This window comes from Protobothrops mucrosquamatus, unplaced genomic scaffold, assembly GCF_001527695.2.
Source record: "Protobothrops mucrosquamatus isolate PMUCROS unplaced genomic scaffold, P.Mucros_1.0 scaffold2200, whole genome shotgun sequence".
Lineage (NCBI taxonomy): Eukaryota > Metazoa > Chordata > Lepidosauria > Squamata > Viperidae > Protobothrops > Protobothrops mucrosquamatus.
In genome coordinates, this window is record NW_015388293.1 from 337,463 (window position 1) to 354,630 (window position 17,168).

The 17,168-nt window shown below is 43.1% G+C and overlaps 1 protein-coding gene across 1 annotated transcript in view; it reads right to left on the bottom strand.

The window, feature by feature from the left end:
• Positions 1–9,997, bottom strand: part of TFAP2D (transcription factor AP-2 delta) — a 41,894-nt gene extending 31,897 nt beyond the window's left edge. The window contains exons 1-3 of the mRNA XM_015824318.1: positions 9,959–9,997; positions 8,462–8,959; positions 5,206–5,266 (exon numbers count right to left, since the gene is read on the bottom strand). Coding sequence (XP_015679804.1) covers positions 5,206–5,266; positions 8,462–8,959; positions 9,959–9,997 — 598 coding nt within the window. The remainder of the gene's footprint in view (positions 1–5,205; positions 5,267–8,461; positions 8,960–9,958) is intronic.
• Positions 9,998–17,168: the final 7,171 nt, after the last annotated feature.

A 17,168-nucleotide genomic window follows, 5' to 3' on the forward strand; every position in this document is an offset into this window, starting at 1 on the left:
GAGAGAGAGAGAGAGAGAGAGAGAGAGAGAGAGAGAGAGAGAGAGAGAGAGAGAGAGAAACGTCCATTAGAGCGGGGCATTGAAAAGTGTCTTGAGAATAAAAGGGCTCCGAAATCTGGGAAAGAAACAAAAGCACAAAGCCATAGAGGCGGCGGACGGCGCGTTGGTGTACCTGCGCGAACTGAGCCTGCCAGCCTTACTCGCGAGAAACAGGCCTAGGATCACTTCGAACCTCACATCGGCTGCCCTCATCTTTCCAGCCCTGATCTGGAGGAAAAACTGCGCCCAATTTTCTTTTAAGTTTCGGTGAAAATCAACCAACCGCTTCCCTTTCCTGCCCGGCTTGCGTCCTTTTCTTAACCCCCTCCTCTACACGCCCGGGCTTCGAGGGGGCGCCTGGGAGGAGGAGAAGTTGAGTTTTTCCTAATGCGGCATGTGCATCGTCGGGCTACGTCCTCCTATCAGAATGAATGTATAAGCAAAACGTGTTGATAAAATGCTTGGTCTGAGATATTTTCCCCCTGGAGCTTTAGTCCCACCTCATGCTGAAAAACTCTCTTAATTCCTTTTTCTCTCCCCCTTTTCCATCCTCTCCCCGCCACCCCGAATAACCATTAGGCTTAGTTTTCATAATTAAGTGCCTCAAATTAAAGTTGCAGATCAAAGGTATACAATCAAAACCGAATAGGTTGCGCCTTAAGTAAACACATCAAAGGCAGGAAAGTTGTCCACAGAGGTGATTTGTTGGGTAGGCTGCTTTTTGGTGACTAATGCTCAGCCTTTTTATACGACTTTTTTTTAAAAAGATGTTTTTAATCAAATAAGATCTGACAATGTTCCTGGCTCCGCATTAATACCTCAGCCTTTTTCATGTCAGTCACCTCTAAGCGATTTGACAAACTCAAGATCTCTTAAAACGGGAAGAGTTCAGATCATATTAATTTCTCCAAAATGTTTTGATTCAAAGTAGTTTGTATTTCACGTTGCCAAGGGCAATCGGGGGAAAGAGACAGTGTGGATAGCCCGGGTCCCCTTTTTCTTTTTATGGCCCAGAGGCGATAGCAGTATTTAAGCTGCTGAAATTAGCCTGGGGCAGGGAAAGATAGACGATCACAAAGTGAAACAAGAGGCAGGTTTTTTTTCTCTTTCTTTTTTTGGAAAGGGGGGGGGGAGATTGCCATTTTACAAAACGACACAGGAGGGTTAAGTATCACCATTGGCCTGTCTTCCCCCCTCCTCCCACCCCACCCCACCCCACTCCACCCCATCCCCTTCCTTTTTCTTCATTCTTTTCTTTCTTTCTTTCTTTCTTTCTTTCTTTCTTTCTTTCTTTCTTCTTTCATTTAAATTTAGGAGGTTGCCCATTTCTAGAATGGCTCCACAGAAGAAGTAAAACAGAACCGAGAACAGGGAGGGCGAAAGGAAAAAGTTAGGGAAAATAGATAGACAAACAGACAGACACCCATATGTGTGCACACGCATACACATACAAACTTCAGCCCTAGATTTATAATTAGAGGATTTTTAAAAAATGAAGAGAAGAGAAGAGAAGAGAAGAGAAGAGAAGAGAAGAGAAGAGAAGAGAAGAGAAGAGAAGAGAAGGAATGGCTGGAGGAGAGAGAGGGCGGTTCTTTCTTTCCCCCCCTCCTCTGTGATTAAAAATCTCAGACGTCTTCTGTAAATAGGAAATTCGTATCTTTGCAAGTGATTCCTTTTGAAACAACCGATCTGAATATTCAACTTTTAAGGCAAAGCTGCGCCAGTCTGTATGTACAACATTAATATGATCTCTGCAGAATTTGGGTCCTCAGAAAGATTACCATATCAAAGCCTGATGCCTGAGGCTAGAGAAGCTATCGATAGGCCCACAGCAGGTAAAGTAAAGATTATTGGTTGCGATGGTGCAAGGAGCGGAGCTCCAGGCGAAATCCTGCACGTCATTAACTGGAAGTGATAGCGGTGGGAGCTGGGCCACCTAATCAGTGGCTACTGCTGGCGCTGGCTGGTAATTAGCTGAAGCCCTGCCGTCCCAATCGCCCCTCCCCCACTGCAATCTTCAAAAGGAAAAGGTCCTCCTGTCCCGGACTCTCATGAAAGCAACAAACTGACCAAGCCAAAAAACCCAGGAATTACCCACCGGGACCAGCCAAGTCAGAGGAAGAGATGGGCAGGAGGCAACTTCTTGGGTGGGATGGAGGCGCTGGGGGCAGGAAAGCAGGTTTCCAAGAACACAGGAAAATCCTGCGTGCAGCAGCCCAGAGCCAAGATACATCCGGGGTAGAATCGTCCACTCTATCTATCGTATCCCACCATTTTATTTCGCATGAATAGCTTATGCTTCACTCTTGTCAGTTCCCCCATCTGTTTAATAATTATTCGTTTCTAAAGCCAAGTCTTTGTATTATTGTTTCCTCCCCCCCCCCCGCAAACTGGGAATTCAAATTAACTTGTTTTTCTTAAATCAAACAAATTTTTCTCTCTCCCTCTCTTTTCCTCTTGTTGGTTTCTAAATGAAATCGTCTTCTTTTCTTTCTTTCCTACCTTGTGCCTTCTAAACGTATAGTACCCCCCTTCTTTGAAATAATCCTAACCTATCTGAACAAAGAGTTCAAAATATAAGGTAGCCCCCTACCAATATGTTTTAAAGTGTTAGTGGCTAGAGTGGATAACTCCAGACTGAAAATTTCATGACCAGTCTAAATGTTTTGATTATTTCTATCATGTTTTTAAAAGGTATACAGTATTTATTATGCATTTTAAGCACGCATTTAAAACATACAGCACTGTCTTCCTTCGGAAGGCAGATGGATGGCTCATGGAGCCAGAGCATGAGCTTTTAAGATTAGTCAAGAAACAGCTTTTCATTTTCAGACAGGATTTCTTTATTATCATTCTTTACATCATTGGATAATTCAGCTACATTTTAAAAGGAAGAGGAAGTAGAGAGGGAAAGAAAGAGTGAGTGCAGCTTTTCTTTCCTGCAATCAGTAGCTCCAGTAATTACAAGGAAAGAGTTTAAAGAAATTGCATCTTTGGTGCTATCTGAAGGACTAATGAAAAATCTCCTTCAGATGGGAGATTAGCGTGCAGTCAAGCGCTACGAATGCAGCACCTCAGTTGAAGGCAACACAATTTCGTTCTCTTTTAGCAGTAATGGTCTAGCCCAAAAGACAAAAGCATTTGTTTATCTCTGATATGTTGAATTCCTAGGAATTCAACCTCCCTCCCTCCTGTGGTGGGAAATAGTTATTTCACTGAGAACGAAGAAGTCATTTTTAATTATTTCAAGTGGCTTATGCCAAATAAATGACCCTTTCTTTCATATCTAAACTGCAACTAACCCTTGGAAAAAACATTTTATTTATTCTAATAAAATTATTTGTGGATCTCCAAACACAAAATCAAAAACCTTGTATGCAGAGGAAGAAGGGGTCAAAAGAAGGAAGGGATTTACAATTGAGATTATGGTTTAGAATGAATGGCTCCATTGGCCTGCAGTTAGAGAAATACAATAGGCAAGCCATAACATATTTAGAAATAAACCTTCTAGATTCCCACTATTCAAAGGACTAAAGCCGAAAGACCTATAAAACCTCGACTTTGAGGGCGTAGTTACCAAAGCAGTCAACAGAACTGTCTTTGATAGAGAATGTCTCGTCAAGGCGCTGTCCATTTCAGCACCAGAAAGCTATCCCGATCGTCTTTCCCAATTAATGCGGATTTTAGAATGCTCAAGGTTTGATGGTTTTAAAAGAGATTTCACTGCCAGTCCCAGCTTCTGCTTCTTTTAGTGTAATATAATCCATATTACCTTTATGAGCAATCATGATTTCACAGATCTAAATCTAGACTTTAAAGTGAATATTCCTCTTGTTCATTGTGGCCCACTCTTCCTAGAAATGAAAATTCAATCCACTAATTTCTTCCACAATGACATTAAACTGAATGCATAACATATATAGTACAAAAGCAAATCTGAAATTCCATATACATGAGCCAAGTGGAGGACACCATAAAGCAACATATATATTTCTTCACATTTACTTTTAGTTTAGTCTATTCATTAACTTATAATTGGCCTTATTTGTTTTACTTGAATTTATAACCAATTTAATGAGCGTACATTCCAGCTGAATCAATTAACATACCTACTACAAACTTAACTACTATACCATTATTCTGTTTGCTATCAGGGATTGGATCAGGAGTAATTAAAAGCCTAACATAAACCTGGCATAAATTCCAACCTCCAACCCAACAATTAAAGGTTGTCTCCCCCCATTTCTAGTTGTGAATTCCAGACCTTGTGAAGTGGAATAGTGGGAGAAGGAGATCACCTCATTCTCTACAATTTATGAAAGTTAAAAGTCCTCTTTTCATTCAAATATATTTCACATCGCGATAAGGTTGAAACAGGTTTTGCTCTGATATTTTCCTTCTGCTTCATTCTAATCCTTCTGACAAAGTAACTCTTATGTCTATTAAAATAATGGTGACATAAGAACATGAACTGACACCTCCTATTCAAACAAATATATCTCCATACACTTGAATCACAATGGTAGGAATATAGAATTTGGACTGCAGAAACTCCCCAATCTGTGACTGTTGCTGCACTTTTCCTGCACCTGCCAGTATTTTCATTTGCAAGCACTGCCTTCTATTTTAAATAGAATTGATTGAATTGCTAACAGTCATCACCTTCCTTCCCCTGTCTTTCTGTTTTCTGGTGCAAGTTGTTCCAGCCACAAGCATGACCGGAAGGCTACAAGACACTTACCAAAACAGTGAAACGGAGCCAGCGGGCAGAAAAAAGGTCCACACAACATCACCCCTTAAGTCGTAAAGAGAACAGGTCTTTCTTTCATTCTTGAACCTTCCACTTCAATATGGCCATGTCTGAATTCAAAAGCCCTCCAAGCAATACAGATCATTTAAAACAGCTTTTCCCCCTTATCAGTATGATTTCTGAGATTTCTTACAAGATTCCACTGATGGAGAGCAAAAGGGGAGAGGGTGTTACAGGAATGCAAAAGACAGACAAGGTCCCCAAATGCTTTTTAAAACTAAATTTTGGACACCTGGCTTGTCCCACAAAGCTGGTCCCAAGTTTCAGGTTATAGACAAACGACTTGGGTTTTTTTTTTTTTAGTGGGAGGCAAAGAGGAGATATATGCATATATATCTATTTTAAAAATTGCTTACCTCTCCTTATCACCCCACCTTGTCCATTCAGTACTAGCCCACACTGGGCCTCCACCGAACCCTTGAATAAAGAAGAGAAAAATCAGATTCAAAAATCCACGTAGGTAAAATGCATAGCTGCAAGGCTGAAATGGTTGGGATTTTAGCAGAAGCTGCAGTCTTTGCAATGGATACAATGACTCTCCTTTGGAATTGTGAGATGGGAAGGAGAAACCTTAGAAAAGCACAGCTTGTGCTCAAAACAAATAAGCCCTGTCTTTTTCTTCTTTTTTTTCTGTTCTCTAATATGACAGTTCTTTGACGGACTGATTGATTGGCAGGCAGACAAAGAGGAAGCGAGTAGCATGGACACCGACAGAACTTGCCAAAGGGATATTTGGCACATGAAAAAAAAAAAAATAAAAATGAAAGTGACTCTCTGCCTATTTGTGCATACAAAATATGCAGGGCCTCTGGAAATGTAGCATCTCTGTGTCACAAAATTGCCAACCCTGAATCAAATTAGAAAAAGACTATGGACACATCTGAGAATGGACTTAAATTGGAGGGATGTGCCCATATAAAAATGGATGCTTCTAAACAATATAGTTCTAGTCTTAAGCTGAACAGGAAAATGACCAAGACAGATTAGGTACTGCCCATTGAAGTACATAACGTGAGCATCACTGCCTGTCTTAAGATGCAAGAGAAAAGTCTGATTTTTTTTTAAAAAAAATCTCTTTCCTTATGTGTGTGCATTGTGCGTACTTATGTGCTCTGTCCAACTACATCTCCCAATTCTTTTTTAGTACAGCAAATTTCAACAAAGACACGTACTTTCCTCCACAAATAAATCAGGTTTTAAGTATGGAATAAGCTTTTAAAGGCGTTTCACCTACACAGCAGTTTGTGATGAATTAAGTTCATGTGGTGGAAGAGTTGGTACATAATAATCATACCCCACCCCTCAAAAAAACCCTTTTACAAAGGCAACCTTTATGATCCTTCACCCCACCCCCCTTTTCACCCTCTTGATGCTGGCCTGAAAAATCCCTCCTTTTCCAAGGCCTCTTTTGAGTTTAAATGTTCTGCCTTAAAGTGATTATGAAATCAATATGGACAAAACTGGGCGACTGAGCATAAATTAAAGCAATGATGGGAAAAGGTGTGACAGTTTCTTTTGTTGCCCATGGAAAATCTTTTTAGGGGACTGAAAGATGTCCACTGTGGTTCCAAGAATCCTTGCATCTGTTAGGCTGACTTAAACAGCCTTCCAAACTATTGGACTTTCACTTAACATTCTGAGCAGGGGAAAGTATATTTACATTTGTTGCATTAGAAATGAGACATATGTTGATGAGGAAAGTGGAAAAGAAGGGGGAGGAGGAGATGGGAAAAAAAGAAAAGAGACTGAAAGACTTGAGAGTAACACTCTTATTGAGTCCTTTCACTTTGGATCTTTATGACTTTGGGTCATAAATCTGATTATTTGCTCCTATAAAACCTGGAAGTGAAATGAACAAAGCATCAGTAAGGTAGAGCTACATAAATAAGTTACAGGAGTCCCGTCTCTCTTTTTGTACTTCTGTTCCTGATTTGCAACTAAGGAAGTAGCCATGATGGCATGATCCAAACAAACCAGCATTTCTGTATCCTGATTAGAACGTTGACCAGACTGCAAGTACAATTGAAGAATCAGAGAAGCGTTTTGTTGAGCTGAGCTTTTTAACAATCTTGCATAGATCAACTACCAAATGAGCACACACACACACACACACATACAGAGAGAGAGAGAGAGGGAGAGAGAGAGAGAGAGAGAGAGAGAGAGAGAGAGAGAGAGAGAGAGAGAGAGAGAGAGAGAGAGAGAGAGAGAAGCATTTCTATTTAAAGGAGAGAAGATCTTATTTTCTCCTTTCTTAGCTAGAAACAATAAAAAAAATTAAAAAAATGGAAATGATTCTTCCAAGTGAATCTGCTGTCTCCTGCCTGGAGAGGGAAAAGGGAGGGTCAAAGGGGGAAAACGTTGTTTGGTCGGATGACATTGCACAAGTGACCAGTTGAACGGCACTAAGTCGAAAATTGGATAAACTATGGTGCTTTCTCGCACAGGATTTACGCATTGTGGGTTTCCTTGCAAACGACGCTAATCCCTTCTTTTGAAAAAAAAAAATACAAGGCTTTGTGCTTGGCATAGAAAAAAATGTACAGCTAAAAAAATCAGCAGCAGACGTGGTTATAAAAAAGGGGAGTAAATAGGTCTTAGCGAAGCTACACAGTGAATGGCAGATTTGGAGAAGGGGGAACATAAGGGAAGCTCTTGTTGAAAACGGAACGGGGGTGGGTGAGAAGGGGGCAACAGACGCGTAGAAAATTATTGAGTGAGTTTCAGCGCAGAAAGTCAGGTTTTAAGGAGTTTACGGCCCCCGAGGATTTTATTCTTGTGGAGATGCCGCCGTGTATGAGGGTGAGAGGCTTTCATTTAGTTAGCATATTAACCCGTCGGTTTTCACTTTCGGCTTAAAACTTCTTGTCTGTTCTTCACTGAAAATAGAACCACTTTTTAACATCTTTAGAAGGAATAATTTAATAGAAGACTATTATAATTTATATAGTGTGAGGGAAGAAATAGTGATAAGAAAACTGGGGCATTAAATAATCACGGTGTCAAGCGCGGTAACCAGAATCCACTTTTATCAGTTGCGGCCGTTTCACGGCGGGAAAAATATGTTTGTGTAAGCAAAAATAAACAGGTAGGCAGAGCTGAGAGGTAAGCCGAAATGTAGGGAGGTCTTTTATTGTTTACATTTCTAAGGCGCCCATAGAAACAAATTCCCGCCGTTGTTAAGGCCAGGAAAAGATTTAAGCAAAAGAAATTGGCTGGACTCGGAGTTCAGATATAGTCTCACCCGGCGTTACTTTCAGAGCTTGTTTCCTGCTACTGCTAACTACACCTCTGGTCTTGTTCGGTAATCTTTGGCCGTTTCCTCATTTGGGCACTTAATAGGAAGTCTACTTTTCTGTGTTTAACGTTCCCTGGAGGAGGGCGGATTTTTTTTTTTTCCTGGGAAACGCGACGCGTCCTGCCTGACTCTTAGGCTGGGTCCTCTGGCCTCGTAGGACAGGGCTGCGGACGAGGGAGTGCTAGTCTGTCTGGGCAGGGCTGGGCTGGGCAGGGCTGGAAGATCCTGATCCAGAGCAGGAGAGGCAAGGCGTCAGGGAGAGGAAATAGAGAAGGATCGGGGCGATTCCGCGCGCCCAGGAAGCGCATGCCATTTACCTGCAAATCGTCCGCTCCCGTGGCCGCCAGCCCAAGGCTTGGTCCCGGCAGGAGCCTTTGATCTGGATGCATCCCATATTGGGTGCCATGGCTCATGAGAGAGAGGTCGTGCCGGCGGTAGGCGTCTAAACACCCAAGTTCGCGCCTCTGCTCGTCCAGGCAGGAGGACTTGAGCGCCCGGGCGTTGTGCAAATTGATGAAGTCGGCGGGTTCTCCATGGTGGATCTGCTGGTAGTATTGCTGCGAGTGGTGGAGCGAATTCAAGGAGTAGGCGTCGGGGTTAACCGCCGGGTGGCTGTGTTGGAACTCGTAGTGGAAGGACTGGTGGTGTAGGGGGGTGTATTGGTGGTTGGCGGAGAAATAGGGGGTGGCGAAATCAGTGCCGGTGGTGGAATAGGTGAGCGGCGACGAGGAAGAGTAGGCGACGGTGGAGTTGGCCACTGACTCCAAGCATCCCAGCTGCATCAAACGGTAACTGTTTGATCCATCGTGACGTATCTGAAAAAGCAGAATGGAAAAGGTAACCCAGGGTTGGCAGGCCGGGCGTGGGGGAAAAAAGCGGGGCGGCCCGAAGTACCCCGTCCTGTCTAACGCTCCCCCCCCCCGCCCCCAGCCCGGTTTCCTTCGCCTTGGCCCTCGCCTATACCTTGGGCTGATGCCGGGCAGCTCTGAGCTACTCTTTGCTTTGGTTTCTTTTTTTAAAGGAGGGGGACAAAATCAAAGCGTGTGTGGTGTGTGTGTGTTTGGGGGGGGGAGGAGAGTAAAACCTGCGCCTGAAAGCAAGAATCAACACCGCCTGGCCAAAAAGTTGCTCTTTCCCCGAGTTCGCCGTGGTTGCTTTGGCGAATTCGCCCAACGCAAAAGCCGCTCCGTTCCCCCACCCCCCCGTCCCGTCTCAGGCGCAGATCGGCGCCTTTTCGGATCCTGACTCCCTGGCTAAAGACGCAGGTCCTCTACTTTGGAGCGCAGGTTCCACTGCCCTGTACCGAAATGGCTTTACCCCTTCTGGTTAAAAAAGATCTCCGTCCCGTGCCGTCACAAGCCCAAACCCAAACCTCCTCTTCCGACAATCTGAAGGGGAGTTGTGGGTTGCTGGGCTCCCAGGTTCCCAGCTGTCTCTCGGACCACGTTTTCCAGCGTTGCCAACATTTCAGCACATTCTCGCGCCGCTCAGTCTGTTTTGGTCCGGGCAGCCGTTTGAATGCGGCAGTGGTTTTGCCCCTTGCTTGTTCCCGGCGACAGATGTCATAACGAATTTTCCCTCTTTCCTTCCCCAAGTTCTTTCTGAAGCCGGATTATAATTAAATGTAACGGTCCAATGTGGATTAACATACATACACAAAAAAAGAAAGCGTGCGCGAGAGAAAGAGAAGAAAAAACCCAGCCGCACACACGCGCACACATAGAGGCTCGTTCGAACACACACATGCATAAGCATACACGCACACACACACTCACACGCGCCCACACCCCCGCGCGCCCACACACACAAAATACCTCCGCATCGTGGACGAGTCCTGGAAAGGTAGTTGACATTTTGCGTTCTTCGAACGGGGCGTAAAATTAAATTCCTTTTCCAAATTTAAAAAGAAAGAAAAGAACCGAAGCCACCATCAAACCAAGAATAATTTCTTTTTTAAAAAAAATTAGAAAAATTGCCGCCGTCTCCCGTTTCCCCCAAATGTGGAAAAAAATAGAGACGCATATATATTCTGTCTAAATGCAAAAGGGTTCCCCAATCTGCTTGTCGAGATCGCCAGCCCTTTTTCCGCCATACAAGCCTTTTTAAAAACCTGTAGGAACAATTTTCCCCTCTGCACAAAAGCGGCTCCCCGGATCAGATTTTGTACTTGCTGGGTATTTCTTTGGCTGATGTCGTAGGTCCCTTGGTAATATAGAAGTTTTGAAAATTAAGCATCAGCACTGAGAACTGGGAGGACAATAGATAGAGCAGCTTCATCCCTGGAGACAAGGAATAAATATTGTATCTTCGCCTAATAAGGAACTGGAGGTTCTTTCAACGTTTTTACACATTTTCCCCTTCGCTCTTTCAGAACGCTTTTTTCTCACCCGTACTTAGGCTAATGTGGAATCCCCACATTCAGCACTTCCATACCGACCTTTTAAAATTCACATTATTGGAAAGATCTAGAATCGATTACATAAAACAATATAGATGAATTTAAGCTAAACTATCCTTTTCGATGGGGGAGTTGCTTCTTTTAGCGCCCTGTATTGGCGGTCTGTGTGGTTCCCCCCCCCCCCCTACACACACACAGACACTTTTGACTAGGGCAGAAATTTGTTTTGTGTGTAATTGAATTTATCTCCCCCTCCCCCCACAAATTAGAAAACCAATTAACCGAGTTGGTTTTTAAAAGAACAGAATCGAAATTAAGCCCCCACCACCACAACAATCTAACCTTTTAACGTGGGACACCCTACATGAAATCACAACGTGTTTTTTTTTGAAGAAAGCGTTTCAAAGGAAGAACTTATCTGAAACGTGAGTGCTGTTGCGGTGCATTTTATTTATGTACTACACATAACAGTCTCACACACGCTGATATATAGTGGAAATAACATTGAATGTGCGACACTGGGCGAATAGACTGGCAGTGCCACAGACTTTATTTTGTTTGTTGGAGCGCTAATCAAAGCTGCTTGTGTTTCCCTGAACCCCCCCATTGATTCACTACAATCGGCCAAGTTCCTTTCGAGAGGTGGCCCGGCAGAAGCACCCCAGCCCGGCTGCCTGCTTCCAGGCGTCTGCCAGCCTGGTCCTGCGCTGAGCTGAGCGCTGTCGCGGCGCCTGGGTGAAGGCAGGCGCGTGGGCACCTGGCATCTCCCTTCTGCTCCCGGCGAGCTGATACCGCCAGTAGTGGCGATAAGGAGCGGGTGGTACTGGTTTTTAATTGCCATTTAATTTGCTTGGCTTTTAAGTATTTAAACCGCGAAGGGTTGGTTTTTTTTCTCGGAAGAAGCCGCGGGCGAAGAGACAGGTGGGCTCTGTTTGAAGGTCCGAGGTAAAGGGAGGGTTTTCTTGCTATCTGTTTGCGCCGGCTAACGGGAGCTGTCAGTCAAGCCGCTTTTCTTTCTACAAATGGACCCGGGCACACGACCGGAATGGCAATGCGTTGTCGGAAACGGGCGAGGCGAGTTTCCAGACAGGCCCTTGCTAAGGGTTCGGTGGCAAACCCTTTTTAGCTTCGCCGGATTTCTCCGAAGAAAGACCCCCTGGCGAAAGGAGTTCTCGCTTAACTCGGTTCATAAGAAAGAAAAAGGAGACAATGAGGCCGCCTCGCATTTTGGATCTTGAAAAGCTGTTTATTAATGGGGCTCCGGTGATCTTTTCTCAGCCTTCGGGCGCAGTTCGAGTTTTGCCGAATAAAGATGGGCGAAGGCGTCGGGGCATCGACCAGGGTGCCCTGCCATTGCTTTAGGACGCTTCTAGTTGTGTGTTCTCGAGCACAGCCCTCTTCTGCACATGTCCCCAGCGGACAATCCCCTCTGTCCGTACCTCTCCCGAGTAAGGGTCCGTGGCTCTCTCCCTCCCCGTCCCAAACTGCAGCCCTCTTCCCAATCTGGCCGCTGACTCGTTTCGAATTACCCCGTCTTTTAAACGTCTGGGCTGGGCCAGATCAGGACAGCCACCTGCCTGCCTCTCGGGATAATGTCAAGGATTCAACATTCCCATTAGGAAACCTGAAGGGGCCCCAACTCAAACCTCAACCTCCTATGGCTTCTCTCCTCCCCAGCCCCGTCCCTGCATAGTCTGGATTTTTAAGCATTTTCTCTGAGTAGGAATTCTTAGAAACTCGGAACTTTGCATACAGTTTTGTAAACCCCTATGGTGCTCTCTTATATGGGTTCAAATCCCAGATGCCTCTTTTGGAAAGAAGGCCCGTCTGTTTCAATGGAACTTCCTTTCCTTTCAATGGAACTAAGGAAATAACGCTTAGGATCTGGCGGTCATACTCCGATTTCCTCCTCAACTAGGCTGAAAAGGAAATCTGCCAGGTCGACCCAAAGACGGTCTTGAGAACAAAGGGTTTGGGAGTAGGACCCAGATGAAACCGCAGAGCTCTAAAACTGGTGCCCCCAAATCTTCCGCGCCCAGCAGCTCTAGCAGGATCTGCTCCCCAGTCTGCAGTTGAGCATTCTCTCAATTTGATTCCCATAATCGTCGTTGCGGTTACAGAAAGTTTTCTGCCGCCCCCCCCAGAAGAGCCAGGGCGGGGGAGTGGGAGAAGAGAAGGCCAACTGGAAAGGAAGTAAGAAAGTGCTACATTTTAATCTTCCTTGTTTTCGTTTAGGCTGGTTAGCAGTTTTCACTTCCCTGCAGCCAAAACAAGGCAGAGGGAGGTGCAAGGATCTTGCCAATCTTCTCCTCAGCTTCCTTGGCAAAAGAGAGGGAAATCAGGGGTTGAAACAAATCACCTGGGCTCTTGAGGAGGATAGGAAGATTCAGTCGCGCCAGCTGCATTTGCCATGCTTTGAAGGAAACCATCCAATCTTACCCATACACTCCCCCCTATGCAAAAATTGTCCACATCCAAGGGCATTTCATGAGTAAAAACTGTAGAATGGTTTCTCACTTGCTACACCCAAAGCCATCTTTCTAAAGAAAGGAACCACAGTTTTCACTTAGCTAATTGATTCCCTTCTGTGTTGTCCTGGCTACAAGAGCAGTTCCGCAAAGCTGGGACACAGGTCGGTGGTAATAAATGAATGGCCTACTTTAGAGCAGCCTCTCCCAAAGTTTTCACAGCTTTCACCTGGGCAGCCTCTGAGAAAGGACTTTGAAGGAACGAGGAGGATGAGGAAGGAAGCAACATGGTCCTGTATGAGGGAGTCCCGTGCTTCAGTGGCAAAGGTGTTGGCTGTTGGTGTTGAAATGGACATCTTCTTTTTCTTATCAGAACGACATGTGAGAGCCAGTTTGAAGTAGTGGTGAAGGTGCTGGTGGAGAAATCAGAAGACTGTGAGTTCAAGTCCCACCTTAGCCATGAAAGCTCTCTGGGGGATTTTTTTGAGCCAGTCAGCCTTTCAATCACAATCCACCTCATAGGGTTGTTGTTGTTGTATGGAAAATAGAAGGAAGGAGGAGTATCAGGTATGTTCACCACCTTCAATCATTTATAAAGCAATAAAGGCCGGATAAAAATAAACAAACATACATCAACATGTAATAATCCAAGGAAGGTAAAGTAGTCTTACTAAGTGGGGAAAATATTAGTGTTGCTTCCTTTCTGATTATTATGCTTCTTTATCAAATTTATAATCCACTGACTCCTTGAGAAGATCAGCAACATAAATCAAAAACATTCATAAAAGTTCAAAAATGACAAAGATATATTACTACCCTGAACTACATTACATAATCCATAAATAATAGCAGTATCAAAACAATACATTGACTCATTTCAAAATTAAATGCATCAGATGAACATTCTTAAGAATGATTTCTCCACTTTTGCCAGTTTCCAGTGCTTACTTCCAGTTACCAGCAAAAAATGTCCATTGGATAAAATGGATTCATTTAATGACTGCTACAGAAAATCAGACATGGTCACATGCTGACCCACTTAACAATTGCCTTACTGTAATTCAGATGGAAAAGAGAAGCAGATGTAAGAGTCATCTACGTACAGATGGCACACAACTCTATATCCACACTAACAACTTCCAGTAGCTTCACTGAATTATTAAAAAGCATTGGGGAGGGTGTATTAGGATGGAACCTTGTGGTTTTGTGGTTCAAGGACTGTGGAGCGATGATCCTCTCCATCAGAAAGCCCATCCTCATGGAAGAAGCTAAACCATTATAAAATCACACTTCCATCCCCCAAATCCACAAGGTGGTACAGGAGAACATTATACTCAACAGTATCAAACTGTCCAAGGATCAAGAAGCACAAGCCAGAAAACACCACCACTTTCATACTCCCTGAACAAAAAATGTCCACCTGATCAATGCTGCTCCATATCATACCCTGACCAGAAATCAGGATATTAAAGTATCATTCCAGATATTTCATCCAGAATTATCTGGAGCGGTGGAGCTACCACCCGCTTGACCGGCTTGACCAAGAATAAAAAAAATGAAACCACTTTATAATTGTCAAGAAGGGAGGGATCCATGGATGCTCTTCAACGGGGAACATCTCCCTTGATTGAAGGAAGCATTAAAAGGCAAACATGAGGCTTCCCTCAAGGGGGCCCTCCTGACCAATATCTAGGAAAAGAAAGCCAGGTCTAAGGGTGATGGCCTAAGCACATCCAAGCACCCCGGCCAAGAGAGAATAACTCCAACAAAAGAGGGCAAACAAGTGCACTGACTTTCTCCTAGTATCTTGTTTAATGGCGACATCAATCTGCAAATGAAAGCTTTGATCTGTGAACAATTAAAAGAAAAAAAAGGAAAACCAGGTATTTAAAAACAGGAATTATAAAGTTATGTAAAGATCTTTGGAAGATCTTTATGTAGAGATATAGAAGACCTAAAATGTGGTCCGCATATGGCAGCAAATCATGTTTAAATTCAGCTACCTGTATTTTCCAGAGACCACCAATTGGCCTTATTAGGCATGCCAAATTCATATATTTGTATATGAAGCTGAAGATTAAGGGAGATAAAGGGTATTGACTCATTTTATAATGCATTTTGATTAACAATGATATATTCTTGTTAGGAAATCCTCAGGTAGAGGGATTGGAGGAGTTATTATTATCCAAGAAATAAATTACATAGGAAATTTAAACTGCACAATCACTTAACTTAACTTAACTTAAAATTAATTGTCACCGCATGAAAGGATTTTCCTATTTTCTGAGATGCTAGAAATGCTGATTCATGTTTAGCAGAAAAAAAGTTATTATAAAATCCAAGAATCTTATATTATATGAGTTTTGATGCCCTCTCATAAAACCAGATTATGCTGGATATATTATTTAGGTAATACTTTTTGTATCAAGCCTTTTCATGATCTGTTAAACAATCTATTTCAAAATTACAAGTATATGAATTTCATAATGTGAAACTGGCAGGGTTTCATTTTGAAAAGATACCTGATGTACCTCCAGCACTAGAGGGGATATACTCTTTCCTTGAATTTTCTGCACTACTCTATCCTTACTCCATCTCGCCCTCAGACCTTTCTAGATTTCACCATTTCGATAATATTATCACATACTGTATGAGCACTCTCTTTAAGCAAATGTCTTTGGGGTGAAACACGTGTCCCATTAAATGTATTTGGAGAGCACGTTTGGTGTAGTGGTTAAGGCATCAAGCTAAAGATGGAAGAGACCATGAGTTATAGTCCCACCTTAGACACAAAGCCAGCTGGATGACCTTGGGCCAGTCACTTTCTTTCAGCCCTAGGAAGCAAGCAATGGTAAGCCACTTCTGAAAATCATTGCCAAGAAAACTTCCAGGCAGTCAGAGAATAGGATACAGGTCAGAAATAAGATTAATTGTAACTCTAAAAAAATAAGTTTATATTTTACAATTGGATTATTCTTCCTCCCCAGCTGACTATCCTTCTCCCTTTTTCCAAGAAAGCAAAGGAGATTTTCTCACCTAATTCTTATCATTTCTACTAGTATATCAGTAATATCTTATTTAGGAGTAATAGTTGTACTGTGAATAACATTTGTTCTTCTTTGGATGGGGGTGTGAAAAATCAGTATTTTTTTTTTTAGGTTCACCTATTGCCATCTCTGCCCTACATCATGTGTTTCACAGACTGTTCACAAAGGGATGTCACATCGTATGCTGTATGATGAACAAATGGAATAATGTATGAATTACAGCACTTCACTGAAAGACATGCATGACTTATGATGTGCAGTAAAAATTAAATTCTTTTGAGAATGTGAGGTGGAGAACGTGATGCTGAGATTGATGATCATTCACATCTGGAATTTACTTTATATTTATTTATTTTATTTATTTATTTATTAATTACATTTATATCCCGCCCTTCTCCTTGCGGAGAAGGTTTTACAATGAAATTACTCTATGTAGATCTTGCTTCAATTAAATAAAATGTACAGAACCCATGAGTTCACCCTAAGGGGGGGAAATAACACACATCACCAGTTGAGGCAGTATTTATTTATCTATTTGTGGCTTACTAATTCTAGTCAATAAACAGGAGAAAATATTTTTAAAATGGATGAGACTAGGGTATAATAAAGCCAAGATAAGACCATAAAAAGAGCAAAAGAATGCAGTCTATAAAGTCAGACTACAGCTATCATAGAAATGAAATGAAAATGTTCACTCTGTGTACACTGCATGGTGTACACAGAGAAGGTCCATGCAATATAGAAAAAGAGAAAGTAGTTGGGAAGAATGGAACTGCAATGAGTCAAAGAAGATACATTTTAAGCTTCTAAAGCAGGGATTCCCAACCCCCAGTCTGTGGACTGGTACCGGGCCGCAGCATGCCAGCAACTGGTCCGCACAAACAAGCAAAGCCCCATCCGTGGGATGCAGGCAGCACACAAAACTACATACTCTATGGTCTGTGGAAAAACCTTTCTCCATGGAACTGGTCCCTGGTGCCCAAAAGGTTGGGGACCTCTGTTCTAAAACACTGAATATATCAGTGAAAAAACAGTTAACCTGCATCTCTCCATCTGTTTCTCTGCTGATTATATCTCCTCCTCCTCCTCCTCCTCCTCCTCCTCCTCCTCC